At 42.7% G+C, this 19,816-nt stretch overlaps 1 protein-coding gene across 1 annotated transcript in view; it reads right to left on the reverse strand.

The window, feature by feature from the left end:
* The window catches only part of tent4b (terminal nucleotidyltransferase 4B), a 33,484-nt gene extending 13,926 nt beyond the window's left edge, over positions 1 to 19,558 (reverse strand). The window contains exon 1 of the mRNA XM_071521142.1: positions 18,664 to 19,558. Within this exon, the coding sequence (XP_071377243.1) occupies positions 18,664 to 19,235 (572 nt within the window). The 5' untranslated portion in view covers positions 19,236 to 19,558. The remainder of the gene's footprint in view (positions 1 to 18,663) is intronic.
* Positions 19,559 to 19,816: the final 258 nt, after the last annotated feature.

Here is a 19,816-nt window from a genome sequence, read left to right on the forward strand (position 1 = left end):
TTGCTAGAGGTTCTATCCTAAAAATTAATTTGACTAGAATAATAGTGAAAGAAGCCAATGGGTTATTCACTGTACTCACAGTAGACTGGATGAAAAAGTTTACTAATTGACCTGCCTAGAGTTCTTGGTTAAGACTTCGATCCAAAGCCGAGTTAATTTATCATAATGTGTGCTCTCTAACCAGACAGGTCAACCATAAGGGGACAAATGGAGGGCTAGCTCACTAGCCACATTCCATATCGCGTATTCACATTAGCCGTGCTAGCGTACATTCCCATCTATGGTAGAGCCAGGGATCATAAGCAGACAACGCACTAAATCTGCTAAATTCAAAAGCACAAAGCACTGCTTCATTGAGATTCAAACCACGTAGCATGTTTTTGAAAAAATGTCATTAAAGAAAAACAAAAAGGAGGGATGGACAGACAAGACAGCTAACAGGAGGATGTTTTATTCCCTTGGCCCATCATGCCATTGCACCAGCAGAGCAAAATGCCAGGAGCTGATGCCAAGTGCCAACACTCAATGCCACAGATATAGATCACAGACAGTGGGTCACACCAGCAGGACAAAGCTGATAGCGGTCTTCTCTTTCACTGGGTATGTTTAGATGCGCACAAAACTCCAGTTACTATGAGTAGTCAGATCAAGGTGATAGTTTGATCAAATCGTTTACATGGTTCTAAGTAATGCAATTTCCCCCAATAACCTGGGCCTACATGGATTTATCTGATTGTGGGGTTAGTTTACTTAAAGAAGGTGTGGAAGAATTGTGAAAATAAGCTGTGAGCCACCAGACCTGTAGTTGTCACTGCAGGCTGGTTGTATGTAAGATTCTACTTGCTCTGTTAGCTCCACCCCCGAGCAAAGTATAAATACTGACCGGTATCTAGTAGGGATGGGTCATGATTTTCGAATTTTCGAATAGTCATTAAATTATACAAAATCAAATAGTTTATGCAACTATCGTCTTAAAAAGTATATTTTCATAGCTTGCTAGTAGTAAATAGCTATGGTTTGATTAGCCCCGAGCCGGTTCTTCTCTCATTTTAATGTTAACGGGGGCTGATCTTTGAAGAATGGTCGAATAGTTCCCAGTGAATATCGAATAGTATTTTGGCTTGAAATGCCCATCCCTAGTATCTAGTGTCCGGTGAGAAGAATCATTTCACTGCTAGGGTGATGACCTTTCTCTCGTGCATGTAAATAAAGCATAATCAACTGCAGTCAACAGAGTTTGCTTATTGGGAAATTCAATGACAAAGTATATGACTCAATGAGATCCAGCTATCTCCGTATCAGATGAAAAATGTCCCAACATTTTGTCAGATCACATTGATGTGGCATTTCCCATATCATGATAACTTTGGTCAGCCCATCCAAGTAAATTTACAGTCACCCAAGAAAGCTTTTATATTTATTTCAAGTGCTGTGATGCACAAAGCTGGCATTCAAACCTGGATTTCTCATCGATGTAGATTTCATCAATCAATCAGATTATCAGACGGGAGTATAAATGTCAGCTAATGTTTCCATTGCAAGTTAGTTAATGCTATTCTCATTAGCTTACACTACAATTAGAGACTTTAGTGCCTTTAGTTTTAGTGACTTTATGTTAACCCATCAAAACAATATAGCGTTATTAAGGGCAATACCAAAACAGTGAAAAATGCATGACTTGCCTTTTCAAAACTATAAATGCAATCGTAGCTACTTGCACCGCCCGCAATTGGTCAGAATAGAGGCAGGTCCCAGATATGAATTTATGTAACTTTGTGAATGTGAAGCAGGGTGTTGCCAAAAAAGAGCAAGTGTGCTCAACCTTCCCTTGGCAAATAAAGGTGTATAAAAAGAGCAGGCGTCTCCAGCAGTGACTGAGTTCCCTGAATAGTTCCATTATCAGCTCTCCTGTAGGAGGTACAGGTAGATTCATGCCTATCAGCAAAATCTCTGGTTGGAAGAAAAACAACACGGCTCAGTTGGTTCAACCGGTAATACTTTTTTTTGTCTTCGTGGCATGACTCCGTGAGTAGTCTATAAGATATGTGAGACTTGGGCAATCCCACATTTCTCCAGGTCAATTTCTCCAGGTATAGATCAAGAAAAGAATTATTACTCCTCCACACAACTGAATAGACAGGCGTACATTGATCTGACCACTGACATAATAGGTGGGAAGTAAACAATCAATGGGTGTTGTGTTCACCAGGAGGACAGTGAACAAGTTCTAAAAAGTTTGTCTTCAGTACACCACAAAAATGAGGGACTGACCTTCCCAAAGAGAAGCAGCAGATGTTCTTTACCTCCCCCCCATACCAACCACTTCTTTTTTAAAGTACAGCCGGGCGGAGAAGAGACAAGACAGGAACCCCTACTGTGCCCCAGTGTGATTCCTATAATGTCACTAAACAACTTGCACTGAATAGGGGCAGGCTAAGCAATGGGACCACAGTTGTCCTTGGAACAGGTCACTCTGCCCACATGTGCTGACCTTTCGCTGACCAGCTATGTCTATATACACAGAGACACAAGGACAAGCCTGTGGGTGTACAAATAAGCGCACACACAAACATGCAGGCATGTGCACATGAACACATGCACATATAAACAACCACATGAACCCAGAATCAGGCCAATAACAGGCTTGTTCCCTTTGGCAGAGGATAGAGGAAGAGAGAGGGAAAAAAATGCTATTTCTGCTATTAAAAACAAAAATAAGGCAACGAGGCCAAGCCTGAGTGTACCACAGAGAACTGGGCAGGAGAAACACTAGCAGCTACTGACACTGACTGGCTGTCACTTGGATTACGCTCCGAAGAGCATTGTGTGTGTGTGTGTGTGTGTACTGTCTGGGTTTTATGTAACAAGAAGTCTTCGTCTGACAACAGCCGAAGTTGACTGGGGTTCACCTATATTCCTTCTCGAGTCTTAGACACACAATCTAGCAGTAGCCTAAGGGTTCAAGAAGCAGGACCGGAAGGTTGCTGGTCCACTAACCAGCTGGGGAAAATCCTAGCGGGTAAAGTGAATGAGTAACTCTCCCCTCCCTCAACAACAACTGTCAAGATGTCCTTGAGCAAGACATTAAACCCCAAGTTGCTCCAGTGGAAGTGCTCAGTGGCCCTCTGGTGTGAACGTATGTAATTGTATAAATGTGGAGTGTTGCCCAAAAGCCTGTTTGAAAATCAGGGGCATGAACTGGAGCTGCTACTACTACTAGGCCCAGTTATGGCTCTGCAGTGCAGGACTCTCTGTTAGTGTGAGTGCATCCAATCAACACACCAATCACCACTTAACAGACATAAAACACAGTAGTCCTGTGGTCTATTCACTGATTAACTGGTGTTTGGTACATCTAATCAATACACCAATCACCAGTGAATAGACCATAGGCCTACTGTGTTTTATGTCTGTTCAGTGCTGTGAGATGTAGCAGGTCAGAAGCCAGACACTTTATACAGCTACATGACACACTGAACAAATGTCAAAATCCTGATATTGAATATTGCAATTTCCAAGGCTGTGATTTTTTCTCAGAGGGAAAGGTGTTTCAGACAGCCTCCTTATCAAGGTATTCTGGTGCTTTGAAGAATCCTTTTCCCTCCAAATCAAGTTGCATGTCAGAAAATGGCTCTCACTTTACTCAAAGTGAACACATTCAAAGCACGTGCATAAGTTCCCCAACTTGTATCACTTTAAAGGAATAGTTCACCCAAAAATGAAAATTCTGTCACCATCTACTCACCCTCATGCCAAATGAAACACAGGTGAAATTTGTTAGTCCATATAACACAAAGGGAAGTTGCCAGCACAACTTGGTAGCAGCCTTCTCCAAAACAACTGAAGTCAATGGGGACCTGTTCTTTAGAGTTCCAAAACAAAAACAGCCAAACAATCACACTGTGAATAGAAAGACCTATACACTATGATTTGTTGCAAATCAATCAGCTGTTGTTAAGATTTGCACTAAATGATGGTGTAAATATACTGTAGGTCTTTTTGGAACTCTGAAGAACTGGTCACCACTGACTTCAGTTGTTTTGGAGAAGGCTGCTATGGAGTTGTGCTGGCAACCTCCCTGTGTGTTATATGGACAAACTTCACCTGTGTTTCAACTGGCATGAGGGTGAGCAGATGATGACAGAATTTTCATTTTTGGGGGAACTATTCCTTTAAGCTTACATGCTGACCCAAAGGTGACTTTGAGGGAACAGAACAGAAACGTTGATGCCATCGCTACCAACTTAGCTGCACCCTGCAAGTGCCCAGCTGGTTGGCAAAGGATCTATAATCTAAAGCTGGCCAAAGGCACATGTAGGAGGCTCACTCCCTCTTTCTCACCATCTTTGGAGGATCAAATTAATTACATACAGTACATTCAGACACTGCACATAGCAACTGAATGATGAATGTATATTTGTGATAAGTGTGTGTTTTACTTTTACTGTCTCGTTCACAGGATTCACACCTTCAGCTACAACCTACTTTGTGCCATGTTGCTTGAGTGCAAATAGTGATAGATCTTTCTGAATGTATTTGGAGTGATATTTATAGTCTGATGTCTCTCCCCTTACACTAAACTCAAGGTCCTCCCTGTGCCATGTGTGCCATGTGTATGTACTTGTGTCACTATGTGATCTATCAATATGTCTCTGTACCAACGTCACCAAAAAAATCCCTGTACATTCATTATACTTGATATCTATAGCAATTCAGACTCAGACTTAAATGTCCTTGCAGTGCAGTGAGCACACACTCACACGCGGGTCATGCCATTTAATACATTCTCTTCCTTATACACATACATACACACACACACACACACACGCTACTCTGCAGAGGCAATGTGACAGTATCCATCATGCCCAGTCGCAGCAACAAGGACTGCAACATGAACACACCCTGAGGCACGGCAGGGTCTGCAGTGGACGCAGGTCTAACTCACTCTACAGCTAGAACTGCAACAATAGAGGACAGGGACTAGGGGGGTCCACTCCTCCTGTCTGGCACCAAGAGTGAAAAAAATACTCACACAGACTGGCACATAGAGCAGCACTGGAAATCACTACTGGCCACCAAGCCAAATGCTGCGGCTTGTAAGCTTTTCAACTCTGCCAGCCACTTTGGCAGGTAACCAGTAAAGATTTGGAGGTTCCTATGCTATGTTCAGACAGCAGGCATATCTTTAATAGTTTAATAGTTCACCCAAAAATTAAAAAAAATGTCATTATCTACTCACCATGTCAGTCAAACACTGGTGAAGTTTGTATGTCCACATAACACAGCGAGCTCCATGGTAGCCTTCGCCAAAATAACAGAAGTGGCCGGGAGCATGTTTTTTAGAGTTCCAAAAAGGGGCAAAAAATTACCATAAAATTATAATAATAAAAATCCAAGTGTTCTGAAGCCAAAGGAGTGCACTGTGGGTCCAAAAGTCATGGAGCTGCACAAGCTAACTTGCTGCGTGTTGTGTGGATATACAAACTTCAACACTGTTTTTACAGACATGCGGGTGAGTAGATAAGGAGCAAATTTTCATTTTGCAGTGAACTATTCCTTTAAGGCTGACTCTCTACAATGTAATTTACAAGTGACCACATCAGGTTTGTGTGTTTAGATAGGGCACGTTTTCTGTCCAACAAATCTGGATGCTAGCAACCAGCTGGCAAATTGCCATTGGTTATTGTGACCGTTTATAATGGCAATTTCTAGTAGTGTTGTAGAACGCGTTTGACGCATGAGGCAACGTCAGCAGGAGGGTTGTGTATGCCATGTTGCTGAAAAGGCATGGAACCCTTTCATTCGTCCAGGCACCGGTATTCTATTGCTGGCTCTCCTCCATGTTTGTTGTTCTTTGCTCTTTTTGCAACATGTGACATCAAATATGTGTTGAATGGGGAGTGAAGGAAAAAAGTGGTCAGACTGAAATGTTTTATATTACAAATGTGGTTTAAATCTGATCTGAAAAGATGAGATTCCAGGTTTTTTTGCTGTTCAGATAAATGTTCAAATATCAGACTCGTATTGGAAATGCAAGAAATTAAATTTGAGCTAACTGTGTGAACTTAGCTCTCTCTGGTGGAAGGTGTGCTAAGAATTAAAGTGACTGGTGAAGTTTGGAAACTGCCAGCCACTGTGTGTAGTCCATGAAAATGCAGAGCATGCAGAGCATGGAACACACCGACCTACTGAGTTTTCTTTTCTCCCTACATACAGGCATTTTGACGAACACATCTGTTGCGCACCCCACACACAGGCAACAACTGACCGGTTTTATCGGGGGGGAAATCTCCACGGAGAGCCTGCTGCAAATTGAGAAGTGATGGCCGACAGCGATTTCATTTCAGTGTCTGCCTTTGTCCAGGCCGAGATAGAGGGCCACTGGAAATTGAGTTTCTATTCACTGTGGCCCCTTTAACAACAGACAGTAACAGTTGCTTTCATCTGTCAGTGTAGTGGAAGTGGTAGTAGGTGGGGAAGGGTATGTGTGTGTGTGTGTGTGTGTTCGAGTGTTTGACTGAGCAACCACTGTTGTTTAATTTCAATAGCGGTCACTATTAGTCACAAGATGCTAGGAGAGAGGTTGTGATGGTTTGAAGGAACTTCCACCATGTTGGAGGAATGTTGGAAGAGTGACAACAAAGCGAGAGCTTGCAACGTTACCCCCTCTTCCTTTCTGGTGATCCAGATTCAAATTCTGCAGAACAGGGTGTTTAAAAAGATAAATGTAACAGATAACCAAAAATAGCACAGCACAGAAATTAGATATTTTCTTTGTTTTGTTAGGGAAGAAGAGGCAAGAAGGTTCCAAACTTTTGTTTTTGTTGCCACTCCTTGCAGGTCACTTGTAACCACTGGTAACCACCCTATAAACTTCCATGACAAGTCTCGATTCTCTCTACAGCTCTCTGAAACTCCGCCCTCCATCACAGAAGCAACATTAGGTTTCATTTAAGGGTAAAAAAGAACTTAACCCTCAGCAACTGTAGCCTCCATTTCCAGAACAACAGTGGATTTGTTTTCAGGGTTAAGAGAACTCAGCTCTCAATAGCTCCTGTCTATCATAGAGATACCATTGTGAACATGGCTGGTGTCAGCTGAAAACATAATTCCAGTTTAAGTGAATTTCTTGTGTTTGAATTAAATTGAAGGATTCTATGGGTTGGGGAAACGTATGATTCTTTTGGGCATTAAAGCCCTGTGTATAATGTCAAAATGACATGACCATTGAGCTAAAAAGAGGCTGTTTTTCTTAAACTGTTCTAGCATTTTCCAGCATGTCATTTAGATTAATTTATCCAATTCAATGTCTTTACTAGTCATTTTGATTTCTTGTTACTTTCTTTTGTTTCAACGTGAGCTGCTTTTTAAGCCCCTTGAGTTTTTTTTAATCTCACCTGCACATATTTGTAATTTCCTCTTGTGTATTTAATGGCTGTGTTCTTGTCACTTTGCTTCTGTGTTCTATCAATGTGCAAATTACTCATCTAAACAAAACTATAAAAAGCTGATGACATTCTGGACATAGGAGGATTCCCTCCCTTCAGCAGTAGCAATAGGTTTCATTTCACGGTAAAGGAAACAGTTCAGTGCCGCAGCCTTGTCCAATAGAGATGCACGTGACAGGAACAACACATCCCATGCCCCGTCTCCTTGGATCGAATTACATCTCAGCCTGGAGCCTGCGTAGGGAACACATGGACCCTTGGCACTGCTTATCAGATAATCCGCCTTGCCTATATCATAGGGATATTATGTAATCCTGTGTGAACGAGATTTCCACAGAGCTGAATCTCTCAGGGAGAAAAAAAAATCCCCTTTTACCTCTCTCCTTAGCTCTTATATTTATTTCTTTACCTAACACTAACACATATCTCTTATATAATTATTCTAGGGTCACTGAAATGGTGTCAGTGCACCGCGACTCACACCCTTACTATCAGTTGCTTGTAACCTTAGTGATCTAGGAGTCGAAGCATATTCTGCTGTTGCACTCATTGTAACTCACACTGGATAAGAGCGTCAGATAAAATGGCTAAAACGTGAATGTAAAATGAGTCTCTGCGTCTCACCCCAGGCCTCGTGGAGTTTGAGGCAAAGGAGGATGAACCCGTTTGGGAACTGGAGGACCGGGGGGGTGGGGTGGGGGGGGTGCTTTGAGGGATGAAACAAGTGGCAAAGCCTCTTCTGACAGCCAGGCAGAAGACACTGAGTGCCAATGATCTGAGCTCTGAGGCTGGGGAAGGAAGGAGGGATAGGGAGGGAGAGAGACAGAGCAAAGAGAAAAGGAGAGACAGAGAAAAGATAAAAAGGAGAAAGAAAGAGGGAGGGAAAGCTAGAAAGACAAAGACAGAGACAGCAAGGGAAAGAGAAAAAAAAGCAGACAGGGAAAGGGGAGAGAGGAGAGAAAAGGTGAGGGAGGGAGAGTCAGTGGGACAGAGACAAAGGTATAAGGCGGGAGAGAGAACTAGAGAGACAGAGAGAGAGAGAAATTGGGTGTGGTACTGAAACCTCTTCATGTGAACGAGGGCCATCTGTTAGGTAGGCTAGCAAGGAAAAAGAGGTTACTGTCGCATCACGCTGAGCGCTACTTACTGACTGCTCAGATATACCGCCGCTACAGTACAAAGGTGTGTGTCAAAGCGCCTGTGGCATAGCTTTAAAATCCAGCATTAACAAAAGACATGCAATAACAGCATCAAAACGACAACACATGCTTCTAACATGGGAATGCCGATGGCGTTTTGGATGAGCCAAACAAGCCCCATGGAGCTCACACTCTTCAACTGAAAATTGCAGGAGACCAGGAATTAAATGTTTGAACATGGTATGTCAAAGTAATTGAAAATGCCCATCCCTCCAGTTCAATGTGTGCTCCATTACATTTGAATCATTTGACTTTCAGCAGAACTTGCAAGTGGCGTGAATCAGTGACACAATCGGGTAGTTCGCCAAGCAGAGAAAGAGCAGCAGACTTCTCCTCATTGGTTGGGACTGCTGCTTACTAGGCTACAAACAAAAACTTGCCAACTGGGCAAAAGGCTAGATTTAGCAACTTTTCAGACCGCAAGTATTTCTCAAAAGCGACTAGCAACAAAACTAGCTAATTTTTTAGACCATGGGGGGAAAACGTAAATGTGTTGACCCTAACCCTAAAGCATTTAGCAACAAATTCAGGGTGTCCGTAGGTCCCAACAAGTCTTAACATGTTTTGAATTTTAATACCTATGTTCAAAGCCTCAAAAGACAGTGAATACTGTTAAATACCCGTGCCTTTAATTCTAGAGGTGATAAAACTGTGTCAGTATCTTGGTACGCTGTTGTACTTATGAGAAATCAGCCCAGTCATGTAGATCCATACTCGTATCCATGCGCATATATTTACATTTCTCTAATAGGCAAATTAGCATATGATGTTATCTGATCCTGGGGCAGAGGCACCACCAAAAACCCATTTTAAGACAAGAAAACCCATGGTAAATGCCAAAAATGGTAAAACTTGTAGCGCCCTCCACTGAGCAGAAGCCAGCTATAAATATTGCAGCCAGATTGGAGACACATGACCGTTTACTGTACCAGGCCTGTGTTCAAGAATGCCGCCCAACACAGAGGTACCATCACACACTCGCGTCACCCGGGAGCACCCTCTCCTCCCCCATTCACGTGGCCTGCTCTCCAAACACCCTGCCCACTCGCTGCTTATTGTGGCAGTCAGTCTGCCTGTTGACAACCGCTACGAATGGAGTACAAATCCTAAAAAAAAATCCTAAAAATCCTATATATCCATTTTGGGGGAAAAAAACATTAGCTGATGTTTAGTTTTAATCACCTACTATCCTTTTTTGTACAACTAGATGGCACGAAGAAAAAAAAAAATCCTATACACACAAAGTTTAACAACAGCAGTTTTCTTTATTCAACGGTGGAGGTTTCAGTCCAAGGACCTTTCCTCAAACAGGTCATGTCAACAGCAAAAAGAAAACTGCTGACGTACAACTGTGTGTGGAAAGTTTCATTCCTTTTTACATATGGCTGCACATTAATTCTGTATAATCCTGTCAGCATTCTAGTTTCCACAATTAATAATCATATTATATTGCCATACTGACAATATTAAAACATTTCATTTCAAATGCCCAATGTAGATGAAAAGAATCTTGATGTTGATATAAAATGCCAAAAGTGCAGTAAAACAATGCTGCTCGTCAGATCAAGACTCATAGTCGTGATAAATAGGCGTGATCATTTTAGACATTATCATGTCTGAGACAGAGAATGCCATTATCAAATTTTGGCCTCTATAACCTGCACAACAAAAGAGTGTAGTGTGTGTGTGTGTGTTATGTGATATTGTCCCTAAAATACATCTCTACACTAAGCAAGAACCAGTTCAGGAAACGCATCGCATCACACTGCTTTTCAAAAGGAGGACAACCGCAAACGGAGGCAGAGGTGTCAATGTCTCGCATATGGCCGATTCATTAATGTTTCATCAATGAACTGATCTGAGGTGCTAAGGGTTGGCCACCGGGACACAAAGGCTCCGATTACACAGAAGCCCCAACGCCGCTGCTGGTGGTAGGCATGGTCACGCCAGAATGATGCAGCAGCGGCTGTGGTCAAAACAGGGACAGTGGAGCACTATAAATATAAATAAACACTAGCACCCAGACCTGGCTCAAAGGGTATTTGCAGTATCACATCAGTATGGTTTACTGTTTCAGGACAATTCTAATAGCATCTGATAAGTTGTCAATCGCAGACAAGTATACTAAATTTACTGTGATCGTCTAAGCTTTCTTGTCACTCACTGTATGGTATTTTGTGGCAAACTCAACCCATCTGGTAAATAAGTGGGCCAAAGCAGACCAGAAAAACTATTTGCAAATACTATTTTGGCCCAGGTGTGCAAACACCAGACGCAAACACCATACTGCTGCATTTTCTAGGGTTTAGCTATAAAGTAATATAAAGTACTATAAAGGAATGCTCGATATAAAAGTAATATGAAGCCAGAGCCAGCAGTTTTCAAAGAAGAAAGCTTACATTTTGTATCAGAAGGTCATTTCTTTAATTTACGGTACTTTATTTTGCTGCGTTTTACGTCATATTTACCATCATCAGCTTTCATAAAATTCACATTCACCAGCAACATTTGTAACAACTCATTTACACACAGATTATTTTTGCCTTACATTTTTACCAGAAAATCTTGCTGATTTAAGATAACCATATGCTCCTTTAGTATGACTGGGCTGTTTTGCTGCTAGTATGTGAAAGCACAGGAAATTGTGCATCAGCAAAAACTGTCCTATGGGAAACACTTTGTAATTTCTGTTACACCTCTTCAAAATAAAAAAAGTGATGGACAACATAGTCCAAAACAAAGTTTACGTTTATAATTACTGGACTTTACACAATTTTAAGTGGGCTACGATTTAAATTATTTTAGGTTATTTTATTGTTTTAACTGTAATGCATTGCCGTGGCATAATTTCAGAATGGAAGCCACGATACTTGGCCTGGTATCAGTACCAAAGTTGACATTTTGGTATGGTGACAAAACCAACAAGTAACACTGAACAACAACAATATTATTGTATGGTAAAAAAGAAACTGTCAGAGCCCAGTCATTCTGTACACAGGCTCAAAAGGTCACAGTCTAAACAGAGGCAAACCCAGAATGCTGTGTGTAGCTTGCTGACTACATCAGTCTGGAGCTTGAGAAGGATTTCCATTGGACAGGAAGGGGGAAAAAAAGAAAAACACATTCCTCACTGCACATGGGAAGGCTGAGTTATGGAGGGCTGCCCACACGTGCTGTTCAAAGAGGGCCTGTTTCACCTACAGTCCAAAGCACCAGCATGTATGCCTCTCTCTCCATAGGTTTACACTACTTGGCTGGGAGCCAGCCAGTGAGCAGAGAGAGAGAGAGAAGAGAGAGAGACATAGATCTGAAAGCCAGTAGGGGCTGGCTAAGCCACAGTTCTAAGAATGGAGCTTCAGTCACAGAGGGGCTATCTGTGTGCTAGCGCTGGGAGAGTCATCATAAATCTCTGAGCGACAGCAGCGCAATAAAACCATGAGCCAGTGCCACTCATGAGTGAGCGATTAGCCACACGTTTCATTAGCCTGCGAGTGATGTGGTGCTTCACAACTTGTTGACACTAGCAGCTGACTCCAGGCTTCAATTCAGATTTAATCACGTGCAGGTTCCTCTGTCATGACAACCGTTTTTGGCCACAGGGCAAAATGCTTCACATGAAGAAGATATTCACCAGATGCGCAGACATGATAAGAGGAGATGGGAGCTTAAAAGGTTAAAAAGAAGGGCAGAAGGTTACTCAAATCCCTAGACTGTCTAGCAAAATCAGGGGTGGGGGAAAGAGAATGGGTAATGCTCTCCCTTCTTCAACAACTACAGTCAGGGGGCCCTTGGGCAAGGCAGTTAAACCACAAAAAATATTGGGCTGCTCCTAGGTTTGAGATGGTGAGTGCGAGTTGGGGTGTGCTGTAAAAGAGTATGTCTGCTGAGCAAACCTTCCTTGGATAAATTAACAACCGTGTATGAACACAAACAAGACGAGCAGGGCACAGCAAATGTTTTGGCGGCCACCATAGAGTAATTGGCGATTGTCAAAGCCGCCGGAAAAATTATAATTTGGTGTTGTCCCCTCTCTCGCTATGCAGAAGAAGTCAACTGAAAGTAACAAGCAGAGTTCAACAAGATGCAGGAAACTACTGCTTCAAAACGAGATGCAAGCGAGACAAAAACGTTACCTTACTTTGGACCAAAGTAAAATAGCAGATTCATCTGCAAAATAATGTCCTTATTGCAAGAGGAAATGATAGTTATCAGCTAAATGGCAGGTATGCTCTCTTGGGTCAAGACAAGTCTGTTTGCTAAACACCTGCACATTGCCTGTGTGTGTGTGTGTGTGTGTGAGAGAGGGAGAGAGAGAGAGAGAGAGAGAGAGAGAGACTGGCGAGCCAACAGCCTCTAATAGTGGGTAGGCTCAGGTCTGAATTATTAGCCTGTAATTTCTATAGAGTGTTCCCACACTTACGGTGAACAACCAAATATTTATCCAAACTAAGTATTTTTCAGTTACTTCATTTTTTGAAGTGCTTAAAGATATACAGAACTACCTGAATTTGATAGTGCCTAATGACGGAAAACACAATGGATATCTTTTACTAATATATTTTGGTTCCTGACTTTTATAAAACAATAAGACTAGAGGACATGCCCAATAAGCCACTTTAAATTCACTAGTGTAATCATACAGTCTATCAACAAAAACAACAGTCAAATTAATAGCATGCTGTCAATATTATTAGGATAGTTTTAAAGGACAGTGCTGGTGTTTTTTAATGCACTGCTTACCGTCAATAAATCCTATGAAAATAACAAAATCAACAATGCGTTTGCTCTACTCCCGTTATTTTCTGACTTCCCATGTACCGTTTTTAGCCGTCAACCTGGAAGTCACTGGCTCCAACTGTAAGCTAAAAACCTTGAAATACAGCTCAGACAAAGACAAGACATAGTTTCAATTTTAAAAATCACTAACTGTTACCACGAAAAGTCAAGCTGTTGTAGTTATTACCAAATCAAATTCAAATGGGAACAAATTCTTCATTACGTCGGGGACTATTTTCGGTGCTACGGAACTACTTTCCTGAGATCGCAAAGTGTTTACAGCCGGCTTATTAAGTTGTTTGAGGAAAAAGTCGGCTGGCCCGGTGCATCGTGATGATGAAATATGCTGCCGAGAGCAACTGCATGGTGTTTTTAAATCATTTTTTTAATACAGTGGAGTCCTATGGCTGCTGGGACATGGCTTCATTGGACACCGGCTACATGGATGAGAAAATCATTGGTTCATTTTGTTATTTTCATAGGATTTGTTGACAGTAAGCAATGCATTAAAATCCTATCCTTATCCTTTAAGCATTTATTCATGCACAATTTAACACGTATTTTACATACTGTCAATTTGGCCAATTTGGCACATTTTTTTGTGTAGTTTGTCGACCACCTGTTAACTAGGCTATTTTCCCATGATAGCCTTAAGCCATTTCATCATTGGAAGTTACTTGGGGCCAATCAGTGGCACCAAAAGTAGCACCAAAGTAGCACCAAAGCACTTTTCAGAGGCAGTAAAACCCCTGGACTAGGTGTCCCTAGTGATGGCTGGGCCGTTCTGGCCACCCCTACATGCATGCCTACTTCAAAATGTTACTTCAATGTATGGTGCTGAGTTTACAGCCCAGCCCAAAAATCAAATGCCACCCTAGACCTCACTCTAAGCTAAAACATTTAGTATGGCTTGCAATTAAAATGTTTAACAGTGTTGGTGCCTTTTCTACTTGAAAAAGCAAAATAAATTGAAACTGTCAAGGCGTTGTTCTCAACTCAGTCTCAAAACTATTGCTCATTTTATACAACCAAACCAAGTAACATGTACTCAAAAGGGTAATTTAGAGTGGAACTGGCCAATTCTACAGAACACAACAGACCCATCTAGTAAATCAACCTATCTCTCTGAATTCATTCACTCACAATGCCTCTCTTTGTTGTAAAATGACTGGAACTTTGGAGCATTGCATCTTGCCTACACAATAAAGAGCCTCAATAAAAAAAAGGAGCCTCAATACAATACTGGATCAAAACACAGTCCAGCAGGACAGAAATAAGCCGCTGCTCTCCTAAGTTACACTGACTTTCTGGCCCCATATAAAGAACCTAAAAAAATGTTCTGCATGACCAAAGAACTATGTGGAAACACTCCCTCAGAGCTCCAGATCTGATTGGACAGAGGATGAAGGAGCTCAGGTTTCTCTCTCTTGGGCTGGCTTTGTTTTGGGGAGGAGGGGGGAAGTGAGCTCAAGACATGCTTGCCGTGTGGAGCATGTAAACACTGATCCTTTTCCATCGAGAGGCGGGCCGCTCGCTTGGACCTTCTGGGACGAACCAATCCAAAAAGGCTGGAGGCACATACAAACAAAGATGAGCACATGCCTCTAGCAGTGGGTCTCCGCCTCTATAGCCAACCCTCTACAGCCAAGTATAGTGTACAGGCTGTCCCGCGGAACATCGTGTCTGCTCTTCACCCTTTCCCCTGCCTGCAAATTTCACATGCCATAGTGATTGTACAAACGTAGAATTGAACTGTGACTAAGCATAAGGATGATTGGATGATTTCCCCATTACTACACACAAAGGAAAATACATTTGGATACGGGGTGTAAAATTAGGCTACGTTTGCCCGCTTACCAAAGGCAAGTGATTTTGGGAGCGGGCGACTCCAGAAAAGGAAGCACTAGCCCAGTTGGAAGTGAGATTGGGCAGCAGCTTCTCAATCCCATGCACAAATCTACACCAACATTTAGTTAAGGTGTCAAGTAGGCTACCGGTGAAATTTCAGTGCTTCTCAGTCAGTTGCCTGTATTCTGTTTCTTCGGTTCCACCTTAAAATCCAACGGCTCCTCACTGCCTCAGCCTGCCTATCAGAACTCTGCACTGTTGCCATGGCGCCAATGCTCAAAGCTGAGGCAGAGCGTTAAGACAGGCAGACGGCTGGGGGCGCCCCGGTGGATCACCGAGTAGAGCGACCCGAGTTCGAATACGGCCCACGGTCCTTTGCTGTATGTCCTGCCCTCGCTCCCTCTCCCATACCTTCCTGTCTCTCTCTCACTATATCTGTCCAATAAAGCATATAAAAAAAAAAAAGCCAAAAAAGACAGGCAGGTGGCTCTTTAGCTCACTGACAGAAGTAGCTAGCTAACGAAAACAAAACCAGCAGCAACACGAAGAAATGTAACCCCCCAACATATACAAAAGACCAAACTTGTGATTTTTTTTCCCTGTGTGTACAGAATTTTAAATCATGGTTTGCCTTTTTAAACACTACGGGCTGGTTTCACGGAAAAGGATTAAGCATAGTGCCAGACTAAACATAAAATTCAAAAAAGTCTATGACTAGGCTTAATTGTCCGCGAAATCAGCCCTACATTAAATACTGAGCAAGTAATAATAAAATATACAAAAGAACACAAACTTGTGATTCAAGCATCTATAATTTTAGAGCATGATCTGCCTTATTAAAATTGAATATTACATTGTGTATACTGGGCTTGTAATAATTTGTCGGGGCTAGTAGAAATTTCACTCTACTAGCCCAGTGGGCTAGTGCCCAAAAGTTCCACCCCTGGATGTCAGTGACTTTCCTACTGTGTCTCCCCATTCAGAGTATGTCTCTCGGGCAACTCAGCAAAATGTTTATTTCCATGAGTGAAGATTTAAAGTGGGTTTAAAATAACTTTGAGAATGGAAGCTTGTACATTCACATGGTTAGGCCTAGGTATGTGGCCTTAAGAATCACTGCATTTCAAATCTCATCTCTTTTCTAATGCCGCTCAGCACACTGGCATTGTGAATTACAGGAGTATGGGAAGACAGAAGGCCCACAGTGGTAGTGACTGACTCTGATCTGGGCTCTGAGGTTCAGGTTCAGGAATTAGAGGAGCTAATCACTAAGGAATGTCCTTATGCAAACACAGAGCTTCCATATTACTATAAATGAGGATCGGCCAAACACTGAGCTCCAGGCTCTGGTGTGCTGCTTGCCTACACATGTCAGGCAGAGAGGGAAAAAGACGACACATCTCAGCACCTAAAAGGCCCTTTAAACAGAGCCCCACCCACCTAAAGATTTCTCCCCAGATATTATCATAGGTATATAGGCTAGTGACCACTAGTAAGGAAAAGAGGACCCTATAACGCAATAAATTAATAAATATCAGTGTATTTTTTGTACTTGGTGATTTAAATAGGCTAATTGTGTTGGTATTGATTTTGATAGCTGGCATGATTGCCTGTAAAAAAAAGAATATAAAATCATGAGCAGACCATACGATCGAGGGTAGTCCAACACAAACTGATAAAGTTAGTAGATTCTTAAGTAAGCCCATTCACTACACTGCAATGTTTCTGTTAAAAAACATTTTTCCACAGAAAACTGCAAATTGGCAAACAGGCCAAAATGTTCAAGCGCCACTATCGCCAAGTTGACACTTAAGAGAAGAACTCAAGTAAAATCATGTTTCCTGCCACTGAGGTCTTTAACACCACAGAAGGTTGTGTGTGCTTATTTCTCCCCCGGCTTTGTATGGTAACAGCCACACAATCGCCATCAATCTCTGGTCATTGTTTCGACCGTTTCCTAGCTTTCAGTAGCCGTTCAGAGGGGAGGTCTCGAACCAGTGGGAGGCACTGAATAGCCTACAACTTTCTGACATAGAGCAGGAAAACTGGTTGCCTAGAAAAGGGATTCCCAAACTTTTTCATGGCAAGGACTCCCAAACAGACCCCCCCCCCCAAAAGATTCCAGTTTGATTAGATTTGATCCAAAGGAATCCCATCTGAGAGTATTTTGTTGTCAGATATGACTCGGTACAGAATCACACAACTCTATACTCCAGGGTAACAGAAGGCAAAGTGAAACCTATTAAGAAAATAGTCATACATTCTCACACTGGTAATAATAGTGAAACTATTAAAACTATTTTCATGACAATGGAGTCATGAAACAACTGTTGCATCTGCCATTGTAGTTCAAGTGTCTCTCCAGTACTGGGATTCAGTCAGAAGCACATCACAGACTCATTTAAACTAGGTGTTTTGCCTGAACATATTTAAACACACTAAAAACCAATTTGACACTGTTCCCTCCCTGTTGCAGCTGAATACAGGCTGCTGGTAGAATATTCTGATCAAACTCTTTAAATGGAGAAGGAATGGGAGGGGAAGAGGAATATCCTTCTGATGTAAATGCCTTGACTATGAGTTGGACAGCATGATGTTAAACATTTGTTGTAGCATGTAGATGCTGTATCATCATCGGGTCTATTTCAAACCCTTCTATTTTTACTTCTCTTTGAGCAGTCTGGACCAAGGACACATGTTGCTGACACACTGGCGGAGACACCAAATAATTAAGCTCACAAACCGTGAAAATGCAGTTAGTAGGCCAGCTAGAGGTTGTAACATTGCCCCCCCACCGCACACACACTACTTTGGAAAGAGCCTCACAGCCAGTGACAGTAGAATGACAAGCCAAATATGGAGGCATTATGGCCTAACCCAGGGATTGTCAAACTTTTTCATGTCAAGATCCCTTAAACAGATAATCATTAGACGATAGACTCCCATTGGATAAGATTTTGACTTCAAGTAACCCAACCTGAGAAGTTTTTTGTTTGGTATGATTATACAGAATGACGCATCTAGCCTATATACAGTAGGGGAGGAGGTGACAATGAGTTGAGTAAAACGTAAAATCCACACAGTCATCCTTACAAGTTCTTTCATGTGTGGTAACGTCTAAGAAGTGAAATAACAGAGGAGAAACTTAACAATTCCCCATTTACTGGGGACCCCCTGTACTAGCCTCACGCACCCCTGGAGGTCCCCGGACCTCACTCTGGGACCCGCTGGCCAAACCATCGGAATCTGAGTGCCAGCTTCACTAAATATTGTTTTATGAGGGCATGCTCTGTGGGGAGGCGAGCAAGTGCCGCTACAAGCAGCTGGCTTTCAAAAAAGAGACAGTGCATTTGTCTGTTTCTAGTTACTCAACTTTAACAAATTGTTCTTACCCCACAATCCCTTCAGAGTAGTTCCTGACTTTCCATGGCGTGCCGTTGTAAGCAGCGTAGCCTCCCGTCTCGGAGCCGCTGCCACTGTGCAAGAGGCTAGAATTGAATCCGAAAGTGCTAGCCTTGTTGTCTCTTTTCCTTTTGTTGGGGTGTCCTGCTACGTCCGACAGCCCTCTCCAAACCACGGCGACCCCGCTACCCTGCTGCCCCCCTCCTCCGCCACCGCCGCCGCCCCTGCCGGCGGCTCGGTTGTTGTGGTTGTTATTGGTTTCCAGTGGTATAAAGTCTCGCTGTTCAGATATTTCACGGTCCCCCATTAAGTTAGACATTCCCTGACTCCTGGCTTCACTGCTGCCGGTGCTGGAGTTGACAGCTCCGTTTTTGCTGGAGAGAACGGTCCCCGACGCCCCGTTGACGTTCGCTTTCAGGCTCGACGTGCTAGGAGAACCCGTAGTATAGTTGTTATTTACATGCAAATATCCAAGCCCTTGTGTCGTCTCCCAAATCTGCATCCACAGGTTGTTAGCGGGTCCGCGTTGTTCTGGTTGAAACCAGGCGATTCTTGGATCCATCAAACGACACTGCAGGCAAACTGCCCCCCCACCCCTCCACCGAGCAAAGGCTCAGCTCGTGTGAAGCTAGCCAGGTAGCTAGCTAACGTTAGCTAGCCTACAGCCTCGTTATGCTAGCTGAGGTTTTCGCAGCCCCGTTACTTTTGGATGCTGGTAAAACACGTTCCTTAGAGGTGATACCTGTAGTTGTGAACCAAAATCATCCGCAAGAAATATGACGAGACTGTAAGTGACGTGTTAAAATTGAAAGCTCAAGCCAAAGTTCAGGTTGAAGACTGGCGAAAACGTGTGGCTGCTGCCTCTCGAAGCGCTTCTGACCCTTTCCTTCTGATCATGGGTCCCTCAATGGCGGACCACACTGTTCGACTGCGCAGGCGCACAGCGAGTGAAAAGGGGGCGGAGAAACAGTTGTTACGCAAGAGAACAACATGTTTCTTGTTACGTAACGACGGCTGATTTATTATTCTCAGATGGAAATAAGATGGACAAGGGACATAGTGCGGACAAAACCACCTAAACCCAGTTCACCAACCTTTTTAGCCTCACATAAATCTTTACGATGTAATTATATAGTTAACATC

This window comes from Centroberyx affinis, unplaced genomic scaffold (genome assembly GCF_046629955.1).
Source record: "Centroberyx affinis isolate AG114_WGS23_722 - 3 ecotype Tasmania unplaced genomic scaffold, CSIRO-AGI_Caff_v1 ptg000860l_1, whole genome shotgun sequence".
Classification (NCBI taxonomy): Eukaryota; Metazoa; Chordata; class Actinopteri; order Beryciformes; family Berycidae; genus Centroberyx; species Centroberyx affinis.